Here is a 21,870-nt window from a genome sequence, read left to right as displayed (position 1 = left end):
AAGTCAAAACCAGGAAGACCAACTGGGAGGCAGCAAACTCTGAATCTGCGGGGGTGGTTTGCAAAGAGAACATGGGAGTTACTCAGAAACGTGAGAGGTCGAGCTAGATTACAGGGCGGAAGCTTCTTTTCTGGATGAGTGGTTTCAAACAAGTTAAAGCAGAGATAATGGTTGTACCTCACGGCAGTGTCATGAAAACATTTGAAATCAGACTAGAATTCAGGTCTGGGGGCCAAGGCACATCCGGGAATCTGTTCCATTCACTGGGGGGAAAGTTCACTTTAAAGTGAAGCCAGCAGAGGTGCCAAGGGCTAACCAAGGGGAAATAACTACCATGTAGTTAAGATAATAATGCTTTAGATAAGATTCTAGAAGATTCTAAGGGTAGCTACTCGACATGAATGCAAATGTTTATAAGGCTTTTTTAGGGTTAAATAAAGCTTTTAGAGTAGCTCATGCACCATGTGTTTGAAACAGATTCAGGTCCTTTGGTGAGGCATTACCCATATCACCTCAGGAACATTAAGTATTTTAAGATTAGAGAGACGATCTGATCTGATATGTCTACCTATTGTTGAGGTTGTTTAAATTGCGTGTAATCGTGCTTTCATTGATTTCTTATTTCTTCCTTCTAGAGCTAACCTAACTCCTATATATTTCAGACTCTTCGATTAAATCACCTTCATTAGAAATTAGAAAAGAAGAAATAGTCTTTTTTTATTATTTGATGGGTAACATAGTCCCAGGGAGAGAATCAAGGATGGCTGCTTAGAAGACAGTTCAAGGAGAAAATTCTAATCTTTGCCAGAAGTAACATGTAAAATGAGGGGTCCTGATTTAATTTCTCACAGACATGGTATAAGAATCTTGTCACCAGATTTTCTGCCAATAATAGAGTTAGGTGTGTGGCATTTTCCTCATTAAACTAGAGATGGCATCATCCTCTCCTCTCTCTAATAGTGAGTATATCATGATCTCAGGGAAATGGAAAAAGATACCAGTTGTATCGTATGGCAATCAATGAATTGGATAGATTGTAAAATGAGTTGTACTAGCACGTACCACTGCATTTTAAAATTAAAAAATGCGATGTGGAACGTGCAGCGGATTGGTAAAGAACTTTGGTTATCAACAAAAATATACTTCAGAGTAGGTTGAAAGAAAATATATATGTGAGACTCCATGAGAAAAGTGTCAAGAATACATCGGTGCGCGTATGAGGGCTCCAAGGTTATTGTTGCAGGGAAATCTAAACCCTCCTGATTCCCTGGGCAGCCTCCTTGGGTGGCATCTAGAAGTCTCCTGTTCTCAGGTAACCCAAGGACCCTTCCCGACAAGAGTATTAACTTTGGAATAAGTCTGTGGCTCTCAAATCAAGCAGTGACCCCGAAAGAAGCAGATCATATTAGAAGATTCTATGAACTTATTCCCAGTTCGCTTAGCCTGCCTTCACCTCATCCTTGATTATCGAAAGCTTTCTGTTACAGTTTAGATTGGGTCCAGGTACAAGTAACAGAAACTGCCAAACCGTTGGCATAGAGAGACATTTCTTTCTCTTTCCCATAAGAACCCGAAAGCCGTCAGTCAGTGCAGGGCTGTGAGAAGGGCAGGTCATCTCTGTTCCGTGAAACCTTCGGTAACCCAGATTCCCTCAGGCTCACGCTCTGCCATCCCTACGGGGGGCCCTGCCTTCTCATGGACCACGATGGTAGCTTTTACGCTCCAGACAGCAGGATAGATTAAAGAACCGAAAAAAAAAAAAAAAAAGGAGGAGGGTGAATGGATGATTGGGGTGGGGAGGGTGCGGGCAAAGGGGTGTCCCACCTGCCTTGCCGGGAACAGAACCAGAAGCTGCCTCGTGATACTTTTGCGTATATATCCCAGCGATGAGTCCTTAGTCACATAGCCACACCAACCTGTACGGAGACTGGGAATGTGGTCTCGCTTCTGGGCAAACATGGCCCAACCAAATACTCACTTACACGGATGAATGGGAACATAAATATTGGGAGAAAATTTGCAGCCGCGCCATCTTTTCCCTTGCAATGGCACCGTGCTCTCAGCGGGCAGATGTTATGGCTGCTGTGGAAGCACCTGCCGCGGACACGCAGGTGAGAGCCTGGGGCCTGCATCACCTGGGCCCTGGCTGGAAAGTAGCTTCCTCTCAAATGTGAAGGGGAAATAGTATTTGTACCTTTCTCTTTGAGTTGTTGTGATTAACAAATGAAATACTGAATATAAAACATTGAGTATGGCATCTCACGCTTTGGAACTTTTTGCTAAATATTAGCTGTTAGTATTAAAAGTCAAGTGAAAAGCTTTTGAACACCCAAGTGCATCTAACTTGGGAAATATATTTACTTTCTTTTCCAGACATGATAAGATTTGGAATGATTTATGTTTTATGTCTAGAAATAAGCACGCGCATGCTTGGTTGTTGGGGGCGGGGAGGGTTCTAACAAATCATATGAATGATTTTCTTACATTTTCGACGGGCTCTGTGTGTTTCGTTGACACCACCCTACGGGCTCTCATTCTACTTCTTTATGTCAACTTTGATTTAAGTGTAATTTACATTACGGATTTATGGGCTCCCCTTCCACTGATGTAACAAAGTGGGAATTCTGTGCCCCCCTTGGATGGAAGGGGTTCAGAGGGAGCCCCATGGAGCGGGTACGCTGTGCTCACCTGCAAAGGGGCAGAGACAGCTCTGAAGTGCAGAACTCGTGTGAATCAAAATGTGAGAGCTTGGCCTGCTCTTCATTTAGAAACGGGGCATAGGAGAGAAGTGGGTGAAAGCAAAGCTTATTTTGCAACTTCGATGTGACAATTGTCTTATGATTATAGACGACAAAATAGCTGTGTCGGGATGTTTTTTTGCCAATACCTAAATGTCCTTTTGCTTCTCTCTTTTTCTTTCTCTCTCTAAGCCCCTTCTTTGTTCTGTGGCTTTTCTTTCGTAACCCCTCCAGGCTACAGCTTTGTTCCCCCTTCTTCTACTCCTTTCTGGTCAGGTACTGCTTTACTGCTTTTATATGTCTTTTCGACTTGCTTCTGTTTGCAAATAAAATATTTTGGCTTCTGTGTGTGGCTTCTCATGTAGATACATCTCCTCACAAACAGTCCCTGGAGTCACATTCTCACCGTGCACTCTCCTCTCCCGTGAAGTCATTGTTTGTCATGACATCTCACTCCTCTGGTTTACGTGCGTGCCTGTGTTATATCTTTCAGCAAGACATTTTCTATTTTATCTCTTGGGGAGAGGCTGGGGAGGGATAGGGGCCGACAGTATAAAAAGGGGGCATGAAGCACTCTGTAAAATCATTAGTTTTCTTAAGGATCAGATATTTTAGTTGAGAAAAGCCAGTGTTTCTGTGTTTCCATTAAGAAAATAAATAGAACCAAAATCTCAACTTGTCTCCAAATATAAGAGTCAAATTCAGTGCATATCGCTTGACAGGATGACCGTGCCCATCAGTTTGCACACAGGCGTTTTGGTCTTGATTTCTGTGATTAGCTAGAGAATTTAAGGGTTGTTTACTTGACATGTAGGGGGAGTACAGAATGGCCAGATAAAAATGTCTCCTTACAGATTTAAAAAAATTAAACTGTAAGTCCCAAGGGAATCATGGGAACAATTTAGAATTAGAAGGACCTTGGAGGTCATCTAGTAGGGACCTTTTATTTTCTAGGGGACAAAAATGTGGCCTAGAGAAGTTAAGAGACCTGCGCAAGGCCTGACGGTTAAGTCGATGACGGGGAGCACCCACTCTCGGAGGGGTGCCCTGGTGACGGGATGGCATTCAGTGAGGAAACTGTTAACATGGTTTTAGTCCAAATAGTAAAATAAAATGACCTATTTGCACTCCCTTTGCAGTTCTGAAATCTACAGTATTGCTATTTGTTTATCTTGTGATCGACACCTGGGGACTAAAAAAAATGTCTGTCATTGCAGAGCCATGAGTAATAGGCAGAGATTCCTGTCTCCCGGTGGGCAGGCTCTGCCGGGGAGACACGGGTCGTAACTGCAGCTTTCTGGGCACTGGGGACTGTTAAAAATACAGACGAGTGGCATTTCCCATTTGTTTCTTTTTCTCACTTAAATTCCTTCACCATTTAAGGTTTATAAAGTCCCACCAATCCCAGGTGAGTGATTCCAAGAATCACTGAACATATAATTGAAAACACTTTATAACCCCAAACAGTAACTAGTAGAGAAGGTAATATATAAAATGTGCTATGAAACACTAGAGATGAACAAACATTCAGTCCAGCTTGAATGGACTTTTCCAGACAGGGCAGGTGAGGGCAGGGGGTCAGTTAATGCCTCTGCTACAGTAAAAAAAAAAAAAAAAAAAAAAAACCCCGAATATAGAAGATGAACACCCTGACATCTCGTTTTTGATTACCTACTTCAGTAAAGGTTTTCTATAAGGCAGTGTTCGTTTGAAAAAGATAAATGGTGTTTGTGTGTTCTTTATGTGAAATCTGATTTCGGCTTCTTCCCATAAGTGAAATTATATATAAAACGATAACTGAGTTTATCCTCAAATAGTTTTAACAGAGAAAGGCTAGCTGGGTGAAGAATACCATTTAACTAGAAGTGATGACGCAGTGTCAACAGGAGACTTTCCAAGCAAAAAATTTTGTTGTTTTGAGTATTAGTCAAAAAAGATTATATGAGAGAAAAACATAAAGCTTTTTACCTTTGAGATTCTAGTAAGACATAGATTTCTGTGCCATCAATAGGAAATGTATGCTAGTTGTTTTAGATTCTATCTCCTTAAACAGTAACTTAGATACTAGTCATTTTTTTTTTTTTACAAAAACTTGTCCCTGTTTCGAAGTTATTAAGAATGCGAAAACAGAAAAATCGCTTTTAAACTTTACGAAGTGAACTTGACTACACCTGATTGACTTGACACAGCAATTCTGCTCCTTGCTTTCCCGCTCCCTGTCATCGTCACTAGTCTGCACCGAAATCATGGCTGTGCATTTTGATAGTATCGAGAGCGCTTATTACCTGATTAGGTCCTTGCGGTTGTTAACCTGCAAATCAATGGACTCCCCGTCATTTCTCCGCAGTGTTGAGTCCGAAAGTGCTAGGCATCGCCATCGCTCGCTATGACTTCTCCGCAAGAGACATGCGAGAACTGTCCTTGCTGAAAGGAGACGTGGTGAAGATTTACACGAAGTTGAGTGCGAACGGCTGGTGGCGAGGAGAAGCCAACGGCAAGGCGAGTTTTCCCCCTCGTGCGTGTGAATGAAGGGGACGGGGCAGTTGTCGGCGCCCACCGTGGTGCTGACGCGGGGAGGCCCCTCAGCTGTTCCGCAGCCTTCACCCCCGACCCCTGAGCCCTGAGCGCCTCGGGACACCGGTGGTGATTCTTACTGATCATAGGAATTCAAGAAAAATGTGCCGAAGGAATGCGATAGTGGCATAAATGAGGTTCACCTGGGCGAGTGTGACGGCTTTCTGTTGGGACAAGGGTTGAGGAGCATTTCAGTTCTTTGTAGTCCCTAAGCCTCGAGCACATGCTTTATGTGTAGTACAAAGTAGCTGTGAGAGCTGTCGTCGAAATCGGAAGGAACGGGACAGCGTAGCTCTGTCGTTATATCCTGTTCTGTTCTAAAGCAGAAGCGGGAATCATTGAGGAGTAGAGCCCTGTTTGACACTTCATTTACATATTTATTTGTGTGCCGGCTGATTCGAACATTGTTTAAGCTTGTTTTACTCCTCCGTTTTTATCACTCAGTCAGGCTCTAGGAGTAGTTAAAGCAATCTTCCTCACCTACAGTGGGTATAAAACTCCAGCTTAACCAGGGTGTAGAACCCTTTAAAAAAAAGGTGCCAGACGCAAAGTCACGTTGTAACGTTGGCTGCTTTTCTTTTCTAGGTGGGCTGGTTTCCATCGACCTACGTGGAAATGGATGAATAAACTCTAATCCTGCATTGCACCCTGCACCAGAAACTTCAGCAAAGGGATGAACGGAAGCCGGCACAACGTCATGAGTTAACTGAAGTGTTGAAAAGCTGCCTTTTTGGCTATTCAGCATTCTCCCTCCTCAGTCTCAATACTGAGATCTAAACATGCTGGTACTGACAGATCATGGCTTGCCTAGAGCGGGGCAAGAAGCAGCCTGCCAGTCTGTCATTGTCAGGGACCAGGGCAAAGCCAAAAGCTTTTCTTCCCAAAAGAGCCCTGCAAACACACTGGTCTTTTTACTTCATTGAGTCAGACATCATAAGTGTCCACCATTAGTAAGTGTTTACTACGTATTTACTTTCTTCTCATGTGCCAGTCACCAGAATTTTTGATGGTACAAAGAAGCAGAAGTTTAATTTTGCTTCTCCCAGCACAAAAAAAAAATTGGAGCTCCTCCCTTTGGGCAGTCTCCTGGAAAGGTCCCGCATTACTTGTCTTAAATGCCTCGCAAGGTGACTCATTGCCTGGCAAACACTTTTACCTCCAGATGTTACTCGTGATAAAATATTAGAGGCAAACGCTCAGGTTTGCTTCGTAAGTGATATATCCCAGAGGGGTTTTAATTATTCATTTGATGTCCTCATTATATTTGCAAATCTCTATTTTAAAAAGTACATAAAAGAGAGTATCCTCACATTAAATCTTCACAACCTTCATGATTTCATAGGGTTATTTTGGAAATGTAGTACTTCACTTTATGAAAAATAATCTTGGCCAGGTATATTACAGGTAGTTGCAAGTAACCTGACTGAGATGGCATTGTTTACAGAAACAGATCAAGAGCTATAATTTATATCAAGTCATTTTATAGAAGCAACATCTATTAACACATGTCTTTTCCTCTCTCTCCCCACTAAAAACACCTGGGACATATTTGCTGATTCTCATGTTTTCCTGGAGTAGTTACAGTAGCACAGATGACTTGTTGAGAATTTTGGAAGGAAAGCACAGCAGGGTCCTTCGTACGTTTCTGGGACAGGAGCATCACTGAGACTTTCCTGGTCTCATTCAGTGTGGGCTCCCAGCTTCTCACTGAGGGTCTCCCCAACAGCAGGCCCTTTCTGGGTGTGTGTTAACTGGCGGAAAGATCAGTTCTGCAGTGCATTGATTTTATTGACCAAGTCTTCGCTTTTTACGTGAGGAGTTGAAATTTGTTCTTCCTGTGACACACGGAGTGCCCAGTCAAGACAGTCAAGTTTCGACACTAACTTGGCCCCTTTCCTGATGAAATATTTTTTTCCATAGCAGAAGTCATGTTCTGGCAAGATTCAGAGAGTGTTTCATGTTTGAAGAAAACAGAACATTAGAAGCATTAACTTAATAGAGCCACACTAGGAACGTTTAGTTCTGAAATTGTGGATCGTCTCTGAAATGTGGTAGGTGTGGCCGCCCGCTCCCCAGCCCACTGGAATGCCCAAACTTAACATTCAGTGAGCGCAACCCCCTTTAGAGACCCTCATGGACTAGGACTTCTCAAATAGGATAGATTCAGGACCTTTACCTCAGAATGATGTAAACTGTGATTGTGTTTTAGAAAAATTATTATTTGCTAAAACCAGTTAAATTTTTTGTACATGTGTAAATGATCATGAAAATGAATTTTATAAAATGTTCTGTACAGTAAAATTATACCCTCATGGCGTACTCCTGGAGTGGATTTTGCCTATGAAGTCTTATCTGCGACTCTGGGGCTGGGGAGTGTTGTGTCTGTTACTGTCAGCCAAACGTTGTTATGGAGAGAGTAGCTTCAAGAAAATTGAAACATACCTGTGCAGAGTATTGTAACTTGTATCGTTTCTTTTATTGTTATTTAGCCAATAGACTCCCTCCCTTGCAGATGGTGTTTGGTCTTCCAGTTGCATTTCATGGACCTAAGGGTTTCCTAGCAGAGGATAAGAGAGTCTCTTTTCATGATGTTACTGATTACGTCTTTGTCTACGTTTAATCCTTTGTTTTGGAAACTTTAAATGCTGCGGATTTGTGTAGATTTCTAATACCAAAGACAGGAGTCAATGTTTTTCCATATACTTCGTCTCGCCTGTATGCAGCCCTGCGTAATATGATGAATTAGAGTGGTATTTCACGTTGTAATATTTTGTAAATATGTCAATACAATAAATAGTTACTACTTGCATTAAATTGATTTCTTGAGAGCCGAAGACTTTCTGTCGAATGATTTCTTAATTCGACATTCAGTAGGCCCCCCGCTTATGGGCAGGGGAGATATTCCAAGACCCCCAGTGGATGCTTGAAACCTTAGTATTGAACCCCATACATATGATGTTTTTTTCTATACATACATACATACCTGTGATAAAATTTAAATTATACATTAGGCACAGTAAAAGATGGACAGCAATAATAATAAAGTAGAATAATCGAAATGATATACTGTAATAAAAGTTATGTGGATGCAACATTATTATGTAAAATAAGGATTACTTGAACACAAGCATGCCGATTCTGCCACATTCGATCTGATAACCTTGATGGCTCCTACGTGATTGACAGGCGGAAAGCATATACAGTGTGGATAAACTGGACAAAAGATGGAACAGGACGGTGTGAGTTTTCCTCACGCTACTCAGAACGGTGTGCGATTTAAAACTTATGAATTGTTTATTTCTGGAATTTTCCATTTAACATATTTAGACTGTGAGTGACCAGGTGTAACAAACCATGGGAAGCGAAACTGGATAAGGGATGACTAGTATATACCAACCCCATAATAAACATGGAAACAGAAGCCCTAATTTTGATCAAGTTAGGTCAAGGTTGCTGCTTAAGTTACCGACAGTGGCCTATAAGCATACTCAATAGTTGCAAATAATATCTATTGATATGCTTGCTATGTGCCACACACTGTTCTAAATGCTTTATGTGCATTAACTTACAAGAACCCCAGAGGGTAGAACCCCATGTTATCTCCAAATGAGGCATTTTAAGAGGCTGCACCTTGAGCTAGGCCACACAGCTGGTACGTGTCAGAGCTGGGGTTCTGACTTGACATCAGCCTCTGTAACCTCTGTAACCAGCACCTTGTCCTGCCACACTTCACGGGACAAGAGAGAGATTAGGTATGTTTCTAAGATTACATAGCCAAGAAGAAGCTATTTCATAAAAAACAGCAGCTTAAACAATTAAAAATTAACACAGAATTCAGAAACATTCTCTAATTTCTGCTTCCTAAAAGAAAACCTCAAACAGATGCCACCTAAGTGGATTGGTATCAGAGATCAAACTGTTTCTTTTATATTTTGAATCAAGTTTTGCACAGAAAATAATGAACTGCGGAACCAGAGAGCCTCAAAGGCAGGTTTTCTTGATGGAGCAGGCCTTCAGGTCGTCCGCGATGGTGGAGGCAGGCCGGCTCGGGAGAGAATGGGAGCCCGTTTCTTCCGAGGACCAGGAAAAGCAAGTCCTCAGCAGCAGCTTTTCTGCTGACATCACCAGCACGATTGTGCTCAGAAATATAAAATCACCCCTATTCATCACAGTGGCGGGTCGTCCACCCCTTACTCCAGTTCCTTCGATGTCCTGGTTTTATCTCTTCAACATATTAACGGTTATGTGACTTTTAGGCCTCCTGTGAGATCACTACCACCCTCTGTAATAAGAGACCGATTGTAATAACGATCTCCCTTTTATTATTTGACATGGAACTATATCCTTTATAACATTCAAATACTTTCCTCCCATCAAATAATTGAAGTAAAATATATTGATAATGGGTCTTTAGGTGCCCTGCTTGGTTCTTCTATTTGACAGCTGTATAGAAGAGTGATAACGTCAGACCGCACATCTGGCTTCACGTTCCCATCCCTGCCACACAGGGCCTCGGCCAGTAGGTATCATCATAGCACCTACTTCATAGGCTGGTTGTGAGACTCAGCTGAAATCACACATATAAAGTGGGATCGTGGCTGACTTATGCTGGACCATTTTTGTCCTCATTATCCTCGCTATCGTCACATGAATTCGCTGGCAAATTTGGGTAGTCGCTATATTAATCTTTGAATTCCTTTACTGTAATTCAGGCCCATTTATTGAATGAAAGGGCCAAACTCTGCAGATTGTAAATGAGACAATTCCTTTAGGAAGGAAATAAACCATTTGATGTCATAGGAAGTATGAGATTTTTAGCATCAGTCAGATCTGGGTTCAAACCCCAGCTTTGCCATTGATTTTTCTGAGCTTCGATTTTCTCTCTGTCATAAAGGGATAATTATAAGTGTCTGAGAGGGCCATAACATGTGGGAAAGATGTCCGGCAAAGGGCCTGGCACATTGTGAGTGCTTGGGAAATGTCGATCTTTCCTCTATAAAATACTCAGAAACTGAACCATGTCCTCACAGCTTTTATTTTGAATATTAGACCTAATGCTGTGTTTGTTACACATGGTTTGATTTTGAGCGTTCAAATTACAGATAGAATAAAAGGCGTGTGTTCAGGAAGATTAATATGCAAACCCGCAAACAACCTCAGAAGTCGAATTTAACAGCTCCACATCATTTTGAGTACGAAAATGAAAATTTCACTCAGCTCATAATCATGTAGACTGAGTCCATTAGTCACTTCATTTTTCACTGAGACTAGTTTTCTGGGATTGGTCAGACTCTGATTAGAAATGTTACGCACTCACATCTGGCGGACTGGAAGGTCCCTTATTGTAATGAACAAGTCCCGGGAAGAAGGTCGGAAAGAAAGCCCGTCTCTAGTTAGATGCTATCGATTAGACAGGATTGAGAGAAATAAGGACAGAAAACAAACCGAGAACTCCGTTTGAAGCACTCTAGACTCTGGCTCTGTCAGAAAGTTCCAGAATTTCTAGGCACAATGCAACCGCAGTGACGCAGACGTTCAGAGGCCTCGATGCAGAAACAGAATGTGCACAAGGGCACCGTCGTGCCCTGTCCTCCCCTGTCCTCTGATGGACTTTGGGGTCCATGCCGAGTTCTGCGTGGAGAAGGTGAACTCCAGAATGGCTCACGTGTCCGACCCACCGTCCGCTGGCAGAGCCCTGGCCCCTCTCACCAGCGGAGGGACCCTGGGCACAGCACGCACAGTCGTCATCTCTGAAAATGAAGGAGCTAACTGGCTGCACTCTGTTGCTTCCATCCCAATGCCATAGTTTTGTGAAATTGTTTTTCCTCGTGGTTCAAAGTAAAGGAATTCGAAGACTTCATCAAGATATAGAAGTTTTAAAGTATGCTAGCAGTAACTATGAAAGTCAATTACTGGTCCTCTTGTCACAGATGCTAGCAGTAACTATGAAAGTCAATTACTGGTCCGGTTGTAGTCACAATTGTTTGCGTGACCATTCCATGGCCGTAAGTGGCACGAGGGTGGCTCTGCATTGGTGTCCTTAACACTCACCTGCTGACACATGCGGAAGTCAGAGAATGCCTGCGGAGCGAGTTCCTGTGTGGGGACCTGTGGAGACCTGTGGGCACCAGCTCTAGATTTTATGGCTGAGCAGCTAAATGTGCTTTGACCTTTGACTCTAACAGTTGAGTTCTGTGGGGATGGTTACAACTGAACCTCAGAAACCAAAGCCGCTCCTGGTGGCACTGGCTATCAGCCAGCTCTGGGAAGGTGTCACGACACAGCCTCTCTCTGAACAACTGCCTGGGTGTGTGCACCTCTGGACTTGACCGGCACCTCCCACAGCAGCAGTGCATTTCAGGCGTGGCTGCTCCACGCCCACAAGTGGGAGAAATCCGACTTATCTACAATTAGTATACATTGTCCCTCTGCCATTGATAATAAAAATAAATATCCCTTCACTTGCAATCTGCAGCTCACAAAGTCCTTTGACATACTTTGTCTGGTCAAATTTGGAGCAGCACAACCCTGAAAAGCCGGCAGGGCAACCTTATTCTCTTTCCATTTTAAGGACGAGGAAACTGAGGTGTGGTAAGATGAACCAACTTGCCCGAGGTCAGGCAGATTGGAGCTGCTGGCAAAGGTAGGACTGAAACCCAGGGGTCCGGGTTCAAGGTCAAATAAATGCTCTTTACATTCATCCATGATACATCCATACATGGGAGCTTCTGATTTTTCAGAATTATTTCTACAGTTCCTAAAGCTCTTCCACTGAGAATTGTTCTGGGGAGCTGCTGTCTACACCGTGGGCAGCTGTGAAACCCCAGGGTCAGGTGGGAAGGTAGCAGCTGGATCCCAAGGCTTATCCCTCTTGCTGTCGGCGTGCACCAATGAGTTTAAAATGTATCAATAAATCTAATGATGACTCAAGAGTCTCATCAGTGAATACTTTGGGATTTTCTAGTGATTCGAATGATACCTCCTCAGAAAGGGAAAGGTTTTTTTTTGTTTGTCAGTTGGTCGTTTTTTTCCAATGATAATGTAGGCTCCGTTTCCTCTTCACATGTGGACATTTTTGTACTCGTACGTACAGGCAGAATACTAGGCATGAGGTATGTATCATCTCATTTAATCCTCATGAGAATGTATCAATGACTGATATCGTCCCATCTTAATCATGACAACTCTAGTCCTGTTTGAGTAACACATCTACACCGGGGCTGGTTTTTAAGGTGATTTGACCTGTTTTAATACTATGTTTGAACTTTTTGTCTAGGAAACAGCACAGACTAAAAGTCAAGGCCTCAGCCTTAGAACCGAGCTCTCTGGCTCTACCACTTATTAGCTGTGTGACCTTGGGTGAGTTGCTTACACAGCTTGCTTCTCAGTTTCTCTGAGGAATGAAGGTGATGATTGCACCTTATTCCAAAGGGTTTTATGAAGATTAAATGAGATAATATGTATGAACAACAGAGATTTTTAATTTGCATTGTAGTCACCATTTAAAATTAAACTTTGACATACAAAAATGCTACAAGTTTTAAAATTTAACACAGACATGAAAAAATTCTCTTTTTCCTGATATATTAGTCTTTGGAAGAAAGGTCTCAAATTAATTGTTCACATTAATAATGCTTTAAAAATGATGTGTTAGGAGCACAAATCAAACATGGTGTATTATCTACTGCTGTGTAACTCATTTCTCCAACACTTAGCAGCCAACGACAATGAACCCTCATTACCTCTCAATTTCTGTGAGTCAGGAATCAGAGAGAAGACTTGCTGGGTATTCCTGTTCAGGGTCTCCCTTGAGGCTTCAGTCAAAGTGCCAGTTAAGGCTGCAGCCATCTCACAGTTCGACTCGTGGAGAATCTGCTTCCCAGTTCACTCGCGTGGGCCTCTCCATGTGGCTGGCTCACAACGGGGCAGCCAGCTTCTCCTTACATTATCCAGCCAAGAGCGAGAGACCGAAAGCACTCAAGACGAAAGCTGGTATCCTTATAACTTAATCTCAGAAGTCACCACTTCTGCTCTGTTCTATTCCTTAGAGTTGAGTTACTAAATCCAGCTCATGCTAAGAGGAGGGGGTGACAGCATGAATATTAGGACAAAGGGCTCTCTGAAGGCCGTTCTAGCTGCTGCTTTCCACAGATGGGTACATTGAAAGATCATTGAAGACAAGTATAAGGTTCATGTGAGAGGCCTGGTTACTTTGGAGAAATTTAGTTGACTAAAATTTAATTCTTTGTGGAAAAAAAATAAAAGTGTTGACTCCTTAAATCAATATTTACTGTGTGCCAGGTTCTACAGAGGTTATAGGAGTGGAGAGAAACGTCTCCTCAGGGGAGCTCATTTTCTCATTGAGGAGATGTCCTTCCTGAGGCTTGAAGTGTCAGGTCAGGGACGGTCGGATGGAGAAGGGGAGTTTTGACACGCCGGACGTGGGCTCTGCCTCACAGTAAGAGAGAAAAGTGTAAGCAGCCACCAGGCATGCCTTGGAAGGAGCTTGAAAAATTTAAATCCGCAAGGAGCAGGCAAATCATTCATTCATTCAGTCAGTCATTCATCCAACACATACGGGCTGAGCTCCTTCGATGGGCTCCAGCATTCTAGACTTCGAGGCTAGGACGTGAGCCCTGCTCTTGAGGAGCCGACGTGCCTGCAGGCGGTGAGGAGCGATAAACAGATACATGAAGTTAGGTGCCGGTGTCATTGAGGGGAAGCAAGTAAGGTAAGTGAGGAGACCGTTCTTCTATGGAAGGTGGTCAAGGAAATGTTTCTGAGCCAAAACCAAGTCTAGGTGAGGGGGAAATTACGCGACCATCGGAGTGCTTAGCTCTTGGAGAAGAGCAGGGGGCACGAGCCGATGGAGAGGGCGAGAGGCGAGAGGGTGAGAGGAGCTTATCGGTGCCAGGGAGCTTCCTGGGGCGGGCCTCGCAGGCCTGCTCAGGAGGGAGGCGAGAGCCGCGGGAGGGTTTCAAGCCGGGGAGTGACATGATCCATTTACATTTCAGAAAACTCACCCTGTGGTTCCAGAGCTGGACCTGTGAAATCGACACTGCTGCTCTTCCTTAGCGGCTTCCGCGTTTGTTTGTTAGGGCCGCTGTCACAACGCTCCACAAGTCAAGTGGCTTAAACAACAGGAATTTATTGTTTGAGATCAAGGTGTCGGCAGAACCATGCTCCCCCAGAAGGCCCTGGGGAAGGCTCTGTTCTGGGGTTTCTCCAAGCTTCTATAGCTCCTTGGTTTGTGGCAGCGTAACTCTGATCTTCACGTGCGTTCTCCCTGCGCGTGTCCAATTTTTGCCTCTTTATAAAGATACCAGTTATACTGGATTAGGGGCCCGCCTGTCTGCAGTATGACTTCATCTTAACTAGTTACATTTGCCATGAACCTATTACTAAATAAAGTCACATTTTGAGGTACCGAGTGTTAGGACTTCAACATGTGAATTTGAAGGTACACAATTCTCTCCCTTACATTCTCAGACTATTAGAGAGCTGCCTAAAAAAATACACAGGCTTCAGCAGAGATTAGCAGGGGGAACCGGATGTGCTAATGAAGGCTGAAGCCACGTCCCTCCACAGACCGTGTCCAGCGTCTGTCCTGCTCAGCCTCAAGGGGTATAAATTCACATAGTTGCCAACAGAAACAATACAACTTCTACCCATATATTTTTCAGCTTCTCAGGCCATCAGCCCCAAGTGAATTACCCCCTTTTTTTTCTCACCCTATATGTCAAGATCACACGTCTTCTCACCAGGAGGGCAAAGCTCCTAAGTACGTTTGTGTGATGAACTCATTAGAAACAGGCAACCTATTTAAATGAATTAATGAAACGCTCCTGAATTCTGTGCAAATTAGACCTGCATAATATAGAGAAGGGAGGGAAGGTGTCCTCTGGTTTTGCAGAGGGGTGGGAAATGTCCTCAGCATTTATTACACTTAATGATGAGATATTGTTGCCTGGGTGGTTTGAAGGAGAAAATTTACCTTAATGGTGTGTGATGAAATGAATTTACATTAGTGTGAAGGAAATTGTTTTCTTTAGCTTTATTTAATCTGTCTGGTCTACTTGTATTATTCAATTTACTTTGCATTTTCTTTAAAATATTGGTCATAATCCCATTTTTAAGCCCTGAATTGAAGATGACATAGAGTAACTATCCAGGAGGGGCTTAAAGGAAAGGGTGGTAAGCCCTAAATGAACAACCCTGGAGTAAAACCTTGGCTGCCACGCCATTAGTTTGAATCCATCGTATAGAAAAACCCAAGCAAAAACCTGATGTACTCTCTTGGGACTTCTCAGCACAGCCCAAAATATAATTAAAATTATGCAGAAAGCCAAAGTTCAACTTGAAATCACATAGCAAGTTATTTTTAAAACAATTAGCAGTTTCAAAGTTCTTAAGATGTTAAAAGTACATATATTTCTTTCCAAGACAATTCTGTAGACCAGCTAATGGCGAGGTGGAGAAAGCGCAGGGAAGGGAGTGAGTTAAAGCAGGTTCTAGTTAGGGCTCCTTCCCCTAACAAGCCAGGAGACCCGGAGAGGAGCCTCCCATCTCCCTGAGGCTGTTTCCTCATCTGTAGGATCAGGCGACAAATTAGAAAACTTGTGTGTCTGCTTCCAGTTGTAGCGTTCTATTATTCTGCATCAAGACATTTGAGACATATTTAGGCAGAGAATCAATTTTGTAAATAGGACGGAGAACTGGGGCACAAACAAAATCGGAGTGAATAATTTTGAAGGTCAGAAGACTTGAATCAGTGTCTTTTTAACATCTCCACTCCCACGACCTTACTCCAGGTCAACCTCATTTCACCTAGACAGTTGCAAGATCCCCCAACTGCCAACCCTGTTCCCATTCTTGCCCCCGGGGCAATTTTTTTTTTTTTTTAATGCCTGCAGCACCTGGTCTTCCTAGGTGGTCTCCCATCCAAGTACTAACCAGGCCCGACCCTGCTTAGCTTCCGAGATCAGACGAGATCGGGCACGTTCAGGGTGGCATGGCTGTAGCTGGGCCAATTTTTTTAATGATATTTCATTTCTTTTTTCGAAACTCTTCAACAGCTCCCATTTAGTCAGTGAACGTGTCGAGTACTGACCTATGTGCAAGGGTCCTAGGTGGTCTCCCATCCAAGTACTAACCAGGCCCGACCCTGCTTAGCTTCCGAGATCAGACGAGATCGGGCACGTTCAGGGTGGCATGGCTGTAGCTGGGCCAATTTTTTTAATGATATTTCATTTCTTTTTTCGAAACTCTTCAACAGCTCCCATTTAGTCAGTGAACGTGTTGAGTACTGACCTATGGGCCGGAGATAAGTGGTAGACAAGACGGACAATTTCCTGCTCTAATAGAGTCCACTTTACACGGGCAAGAACAAGGAGCTAGACAATAAATGAATATACGTGGCATAAAATCAGGACATGATAACACAATGAAGAGAACCAGAACAGAGGAAGGAGACAGTCAGAGGATAGTACTGCTTTAGACGAGGTAGCCATGGAGGGCCTCCCTGGGGAATGTTTGCAGAGAGCTGAAGAAGCCAGGGAAGGAGCTGTGTGGCTGTCAGGGTCATGCAGTGCGGGCAAAGAGCCGGCGCAGAATCCTGGGGCGGGGCGAGCTTGGCTTGGTACCTCCAAGTAACAGCATGTGGATTTCTGTTTCCAGAACAGAGCGAGCAGGGAGGGGTTGGCAGATGATGAGTTAGAGAGCTAAGTTGAGACCGGATCGCCTTGGGCCTTGCAGGTAATGGCAAGGACTTTGGATTTTATTTTTGGAAAAACCATTGGAGAGTTTTGAGCAGCGAAGTGACATAATCGGATTTGCTTTTTCAAAGACTCCATTTGTCTTGTTGGTGGACGTTTTACTAAAGAGGGACAAGACCGGAAGCAGAGAAAGCATAAAAGCACGATTGTATAACCCCGGCGAGAAATCGGGTGGCTCATACTGGGATGATGTCACAGGGTGTACGGAGAAGAATCGGGTTTCCAGACACATTTTGAAGTCATTACTGGCCTTGTTTATGGCTTGAATGTGCAATGATAAGAAAAAGAGAATCATTAAGGCTGAGGTCAGCATTTTCGGCTTAAATGGTGTTTAAGCACGTGCCTGTTGTTATTCATGTATAGTGAAGGCTGAGCCGCTGCTTTGGGAAAGGAGTGAGAAATCAGCTGTTCACTTCTAGATCCATTAAACTTAAGATGCCTGTTGGCCATCTAAGCACAGGCGTCAGGCAGTAGGGTATGAGTCCGTAGTTTGAGGAGAGATTGGAGCAGGATAAAAACAGTTGGAAATGAGCAGCATATTTGAAGTCATGCGACTAAATGAGATGAGCTTAGCGAATGAGTGTTGGAGGAGAAGCCAGCTGGCGAGCCGTGGGGCACTCCAAGGTCTACAGGTTGGGTAGAGAAGGGGACTCGGGCAAGGGGGACGAATCACAGAAGAGCACGCACACCTCCCCCCGCCAGCAGCCGCCCTGCTTGCGTCAGCACCGACGTCCTCCCCTCTCGTTGTTCTGTGAACTGTCCAATCCACTTACGCATGGGATCCCGTCCCTTCTCCCGCCCTCGAGGACATCCCTCCAGCGCTATTCCTTCTCCAGTCTGCAGATTCAAACTTCATTGCTTCACCAGACCCTTTCCTTCAGGACACAAATATCCTTCTTACGAAAATAAGTCAATAAAAAGGAAAAGCTTTGTCCCCTCCCCCCGGATCCCTCTCTAGCTACTGTCATTTATCATCTCCTCTAAAGCCGCACTCCTAAAACAGCTGACGGAAGTTGGCTCCATTAATTCTTCTCCTATTCTCTCTTGAACCTATTCCAATCTGACCTTTGAACCAAGACTCCACCAAAACCTCCTCCCAAAACCTCCACGCTGCTAAATCCAAAAGTCAACTCTCAGCAGCATTTAAATCGCTGACACATTTCTTCTTGACATAGTTGCTTCGTTTAGTTTCTAGAACAGCATGCTTTCCATGGCCTTTCCTATCTCACGAGCTGTTTCTCCCCGAACTTCTCTGATTCATTCAACAAATACTTAGTGCCTACCCTGTGCCTACACTGTTCCTGCCCCCAGTGATACAGCACTGAGCAAGCCGAAGCCCTTGCCGTCCTGGAGCGCAGCACGTTCTCGTGGGGGGTGTAGGCAGACAACGAGGTTCTAGAAGCCGGGTGAAGACAATGTTTCGAGGAGGAGTGGGCGATCGGCTGCACAAGTGATGTGAAGAGATAGAGTGATCTGAGGACGAAATTCGCCACTGGATTTGGCAACTGGGGGTTCAATGGTAACTGACATCATGAGTTTTAGTGCGGTAAAATAGAACTCTCTGGAGCGGATTCCGGTTAAAATAGCAGGTGATGAGGAGATGGGAGCAGGCACGCTCACCTCCTTTTCAAGACATTTTGAGATGCCTTTCTCTTCCTTTTCTCAGACACGCTGCCTTGCACGCTTCCTCTTTCAGGTCTCAGCTTAGACGCCATTCCTCAGCCAAGTGTCCTCTGACCTCCCGATCTAAGTCGTTCCTCCTCTGTCATTTTCTCTAATGGGCCGATCTTATATTTTGTCACTGCACTGTCATGTTTATAATTATGGATTTAAGTGTTTGAAATTTACTTTGTCCCACTATTCTGTTTTTGTTTTTAGTATTCTCTTATTATCATTTTTAAAATTTTTTAAAAACTTTATTTAAATTAGTTTCAAGCATACAGTATTCTTTAAGTTCCATTAAGACTACTTTACACTCTGTGAAATGAGTACCTAGAGTGTTATCAGCACAATATATTTATCATTTGAATGAACACGTAAATGAATAAACGAATGGCTAACCAGCCTTCTTACTCTGGGGCTGTGCTGGATTATGTCATATCAACTTGGTTAGGATGGAACTACATTTCCCAGAATCCCATTTTCTTTATGTCTCTAGAGAAGAGTTGGTAAAACAAGCACTTGTGCAAGGTTTAGAAAGGAAAAGTAAAATAGTGGTTATTACTCTCAGAAGGTCTTGCAGTCAAATATGTAGAGAACAGATTCAGAAGTGCCCGGGGATTCTGCTTATGATTTTTCTTCTTCATTCTTTATTTAGCTCATCTTTCTGACTGTTCAACCTGCCTCCTACGTTCAAAACCAGATATTTGGCTGTGGATCCACAGAGGCAGAGCTATGCAGAGGCCACAGCTTCCTGTAGACCTATCAAAAACCTTTCCCTTTGCACCCCCTTGTAGAGTCTCTTGGGGTCCTCTGCAAACCTGGGCTTGTCCGCCCTGCATCAGTGCTTCGGGAGGACTGGCGGGTGACCCCGACTTTGCTTTCTGGATGTACCTCCCCTAATATTTGCCACAATTATGTAAGTTCTCATTCTGTAATAAATCTTTTATCCAGTAACAGTCACGGTGGCTCTAGTTTTCTGATTAAACCCTGGTTGTCACCCATAGGCTCAGCCACACGAAATTCCAGTCTTCAAGCCGGGGCTGAGGGCTCAACCTGCCGACAGCAGGGACCAGCCCCGCGTGCTGAACACGGCAACTTTCCACAGGGGAGCCAGCCGGCCATCTGGTTACTTTGGGCCACTTCCATCGTGGAAGGGCAGTGCTTTATTCTCTCTGGAAAGTGTTTACTCTGAATATGGATTTGCCTTTTTGGCCTGGAGCGCTTCAGCCAAAATTACCATCTATGGATTTACAGAATGTCTCATTGTCCTACAGACCATTGGTCCTGACCAAGGAATTAATTCTGCAGCAAATTAAGCACAACGATGATCTCACGTTCGTAGAATTTACTGGTATCGCCATATTTCCCATCATGCCGACACGGCTGACGTGACAGAACTAAAGATTTCGTTCCGGTTCCAGCTGGCTGGCGACACAGGAGTGATGTCTTCCAGTACGTAGTACATGCCCCAAACCAGAGGTCAATATATGTTGTTGGTTTTTTCTTAGCCAAGATTTTCAGCCCTGAGATCAAGAGATGGACATAGGGGGTGGGTCCTTTCATAGTCACCCTTGGTGAAATTTTACTTCCCATTGCTTTAGTTCTGGGATCTACTGGTTTAGAGTCCTAGTTCCGAAGGAAGTGATGTTATGCTCTGCTGTGCTATGGAAACGTGAGCATATGAAAACTTTTTGCTTTTTCTTTCTTGAAAGTGGTTACAAGGAGAAGGGCCAAGAATGCATATATTCTCTGTTATAAAATTTCGCTTTATTTTTGATTTTTCATGTTAAGTTGCTAGGCATTGAAAGGACAGATAAGATAGCTAATGTTTTATTGGCGCTTGAATTAGGAGTGCCAAAGACCTCTCATTTTTCACTTGACATGTTATTATGAAAAGTCAAAAATAAGGTAGAGCAAATATCCTTGCTAGTGGCATGAACTGTTCTTTATGGAAAGTGTATTATTATAGTGACTTATTTGTTCTTAAACATCAGATTATTTTTCCTGAATATTAGATATATCCCCCCATAATACCAAAACCCTTGGCCTCAGAAGAGGGTAAACTTGTGTATCAAGTGCTAACTATCAACCTCTGAGGGCAGAACTGAAAAAGACACCCAATCATGAATAGAATGACTTATTATATAAAAAGAGTCATCTCTGAAAGACACTAAAAGCATTTTCAAAAACCCAAATAAATTCTTGGTTGGTCAAGTGCTCATTTCTATTTAGAGTGTGGGTTATGGGGAATTAAGTGCTCTTCCTGTGCATTTTGTGGAATTACATCTCATGCTGTTTGATAGAATCTACAAGATCTGCATTTGTCATGATCCCAGCAAAAAACACATGGCACATGAGTAATAGAGAGTTTAATGGACAGACTGTTTGCAGAGTTCAGAACAAGGTTAAAGGACACCAGTGGGGCTAGGTGACACATCCTTGGGCTAGCAGCAGTGGAGAACAGGGACCTAGGACCCAAGCAGCTAGTGGAATGGGTGGTTTTAGCAACCTGGAAAGTTGGAGGAAGCCAGAGGAGAGGGCCCGAGACAAGTCACTGACAACCCAGAGCCTACAATCAGAAGCTTGAGAAAGTGGGTCTTGGCATTCAGGCCAGAGCAGGTCTGCTCAGACCCATGTCGTCCACACCATGGATGTGGCTGCTTTATGAACATGGTCTGCACCCTCCTGACAAGTCTCCAGACAATAAAGATGGGATTTTTTCATAAGAGAAACGGCATAGGGACTCAGGGACCCGACAGCTGTTCTTGGCTCTAATAGTTCCTAACAGTGACCTTGACCGAATGCATTTACCTCAGTTTCTTCATAAGAATAAAAGTTTAGAAAGGTTTTCTCTAAAGTTTCCTCCAATTTAAGAGGCTCCATGTATTAGTGATGCAAAAATGATTGGAAGTTTTTATGCAAATTCAATCTTTATGTAACCAAATGTCAGGCTTAAAATGTTTTTATTTCATATACATCTTTTAAAATGCCCTTTAATAAATTTTCCCTAGGGTACAAAGCATAACATAAACAAAGTGTATTGCACAGAATTCCAATGTCTAGGGCATATTATAAATCAATCCCTATGATGATTGTTGATATTTTATCTTATTTGACCCATA

At 43.4% G+C, this 21,870-nt stretch overlaps 1 protein-coding gene, 1 non-coding gene and 1 pseudogene across 2 annotated transcripts in view; 1 reads left to right on the top strand and 2 right to left on the bottom strand.

Moving 5' to 3' along the window:
- Nucleotides 1–5,939, top strand: part of VAV3 (vav guanine nucleotide exchange factor 3) — a 312,054-nt gene extending 306,115 nt beyond the window's left edge. The window contains exons 26-27 of the mRNA XM_006919579.3: nucleotides 5,086–5,237; nucleotides 5,898–5,939. Coding sequence (XP_006919641.1) covers nucleotides 5,086–5,237; nucleotides 5,898–5,939 — 194 coding nt within the window. The remainder of the gene's footprint in view (nucleotides 1–5,085; nucleotides 5,238–5,897) is intronic.
- A 10,277-nt stretch (nucleotides 5,940–16,216) lies between these two features.
- Nucleotides 16,217–16,335, bottom strand: LOC112469153. Its single transcript, XR_003042478.1, has one exon. It is a non-coding gene; the product is annotated as a 5S ribosomal RNA (ribosomal RNA).
- Nucleotides 16,336–16,419: 84 nt separating this feature from the next.
- Nucleotides 16,420–16,535, bottom strand: LOC112469149 (annotated as a pseudogene).
- Between the last annotated feature and the right edge of the window lie 5,335 nt (nucleotides 16,536–21,870).

The sequence above is a fragment of the Pteropus alecto genome, unplaced genomic scaffold, assembly GCF_000325575.1.
Source record: "Pteropus alecto unplaced genomic scaffold, ASM32557v1 scaffold106, whole genome shotgun sequence".
NCBI lineage: Eukaryota > Metazoa > Chordata > Mammalia > Chiroptera > Pteropodidae > Pteropus > Pteropus alecto.
Note: the sequence above shows the minus strand (reverse complement) of the source record. Positions and strands in the feature narration are given on the sequence as shown.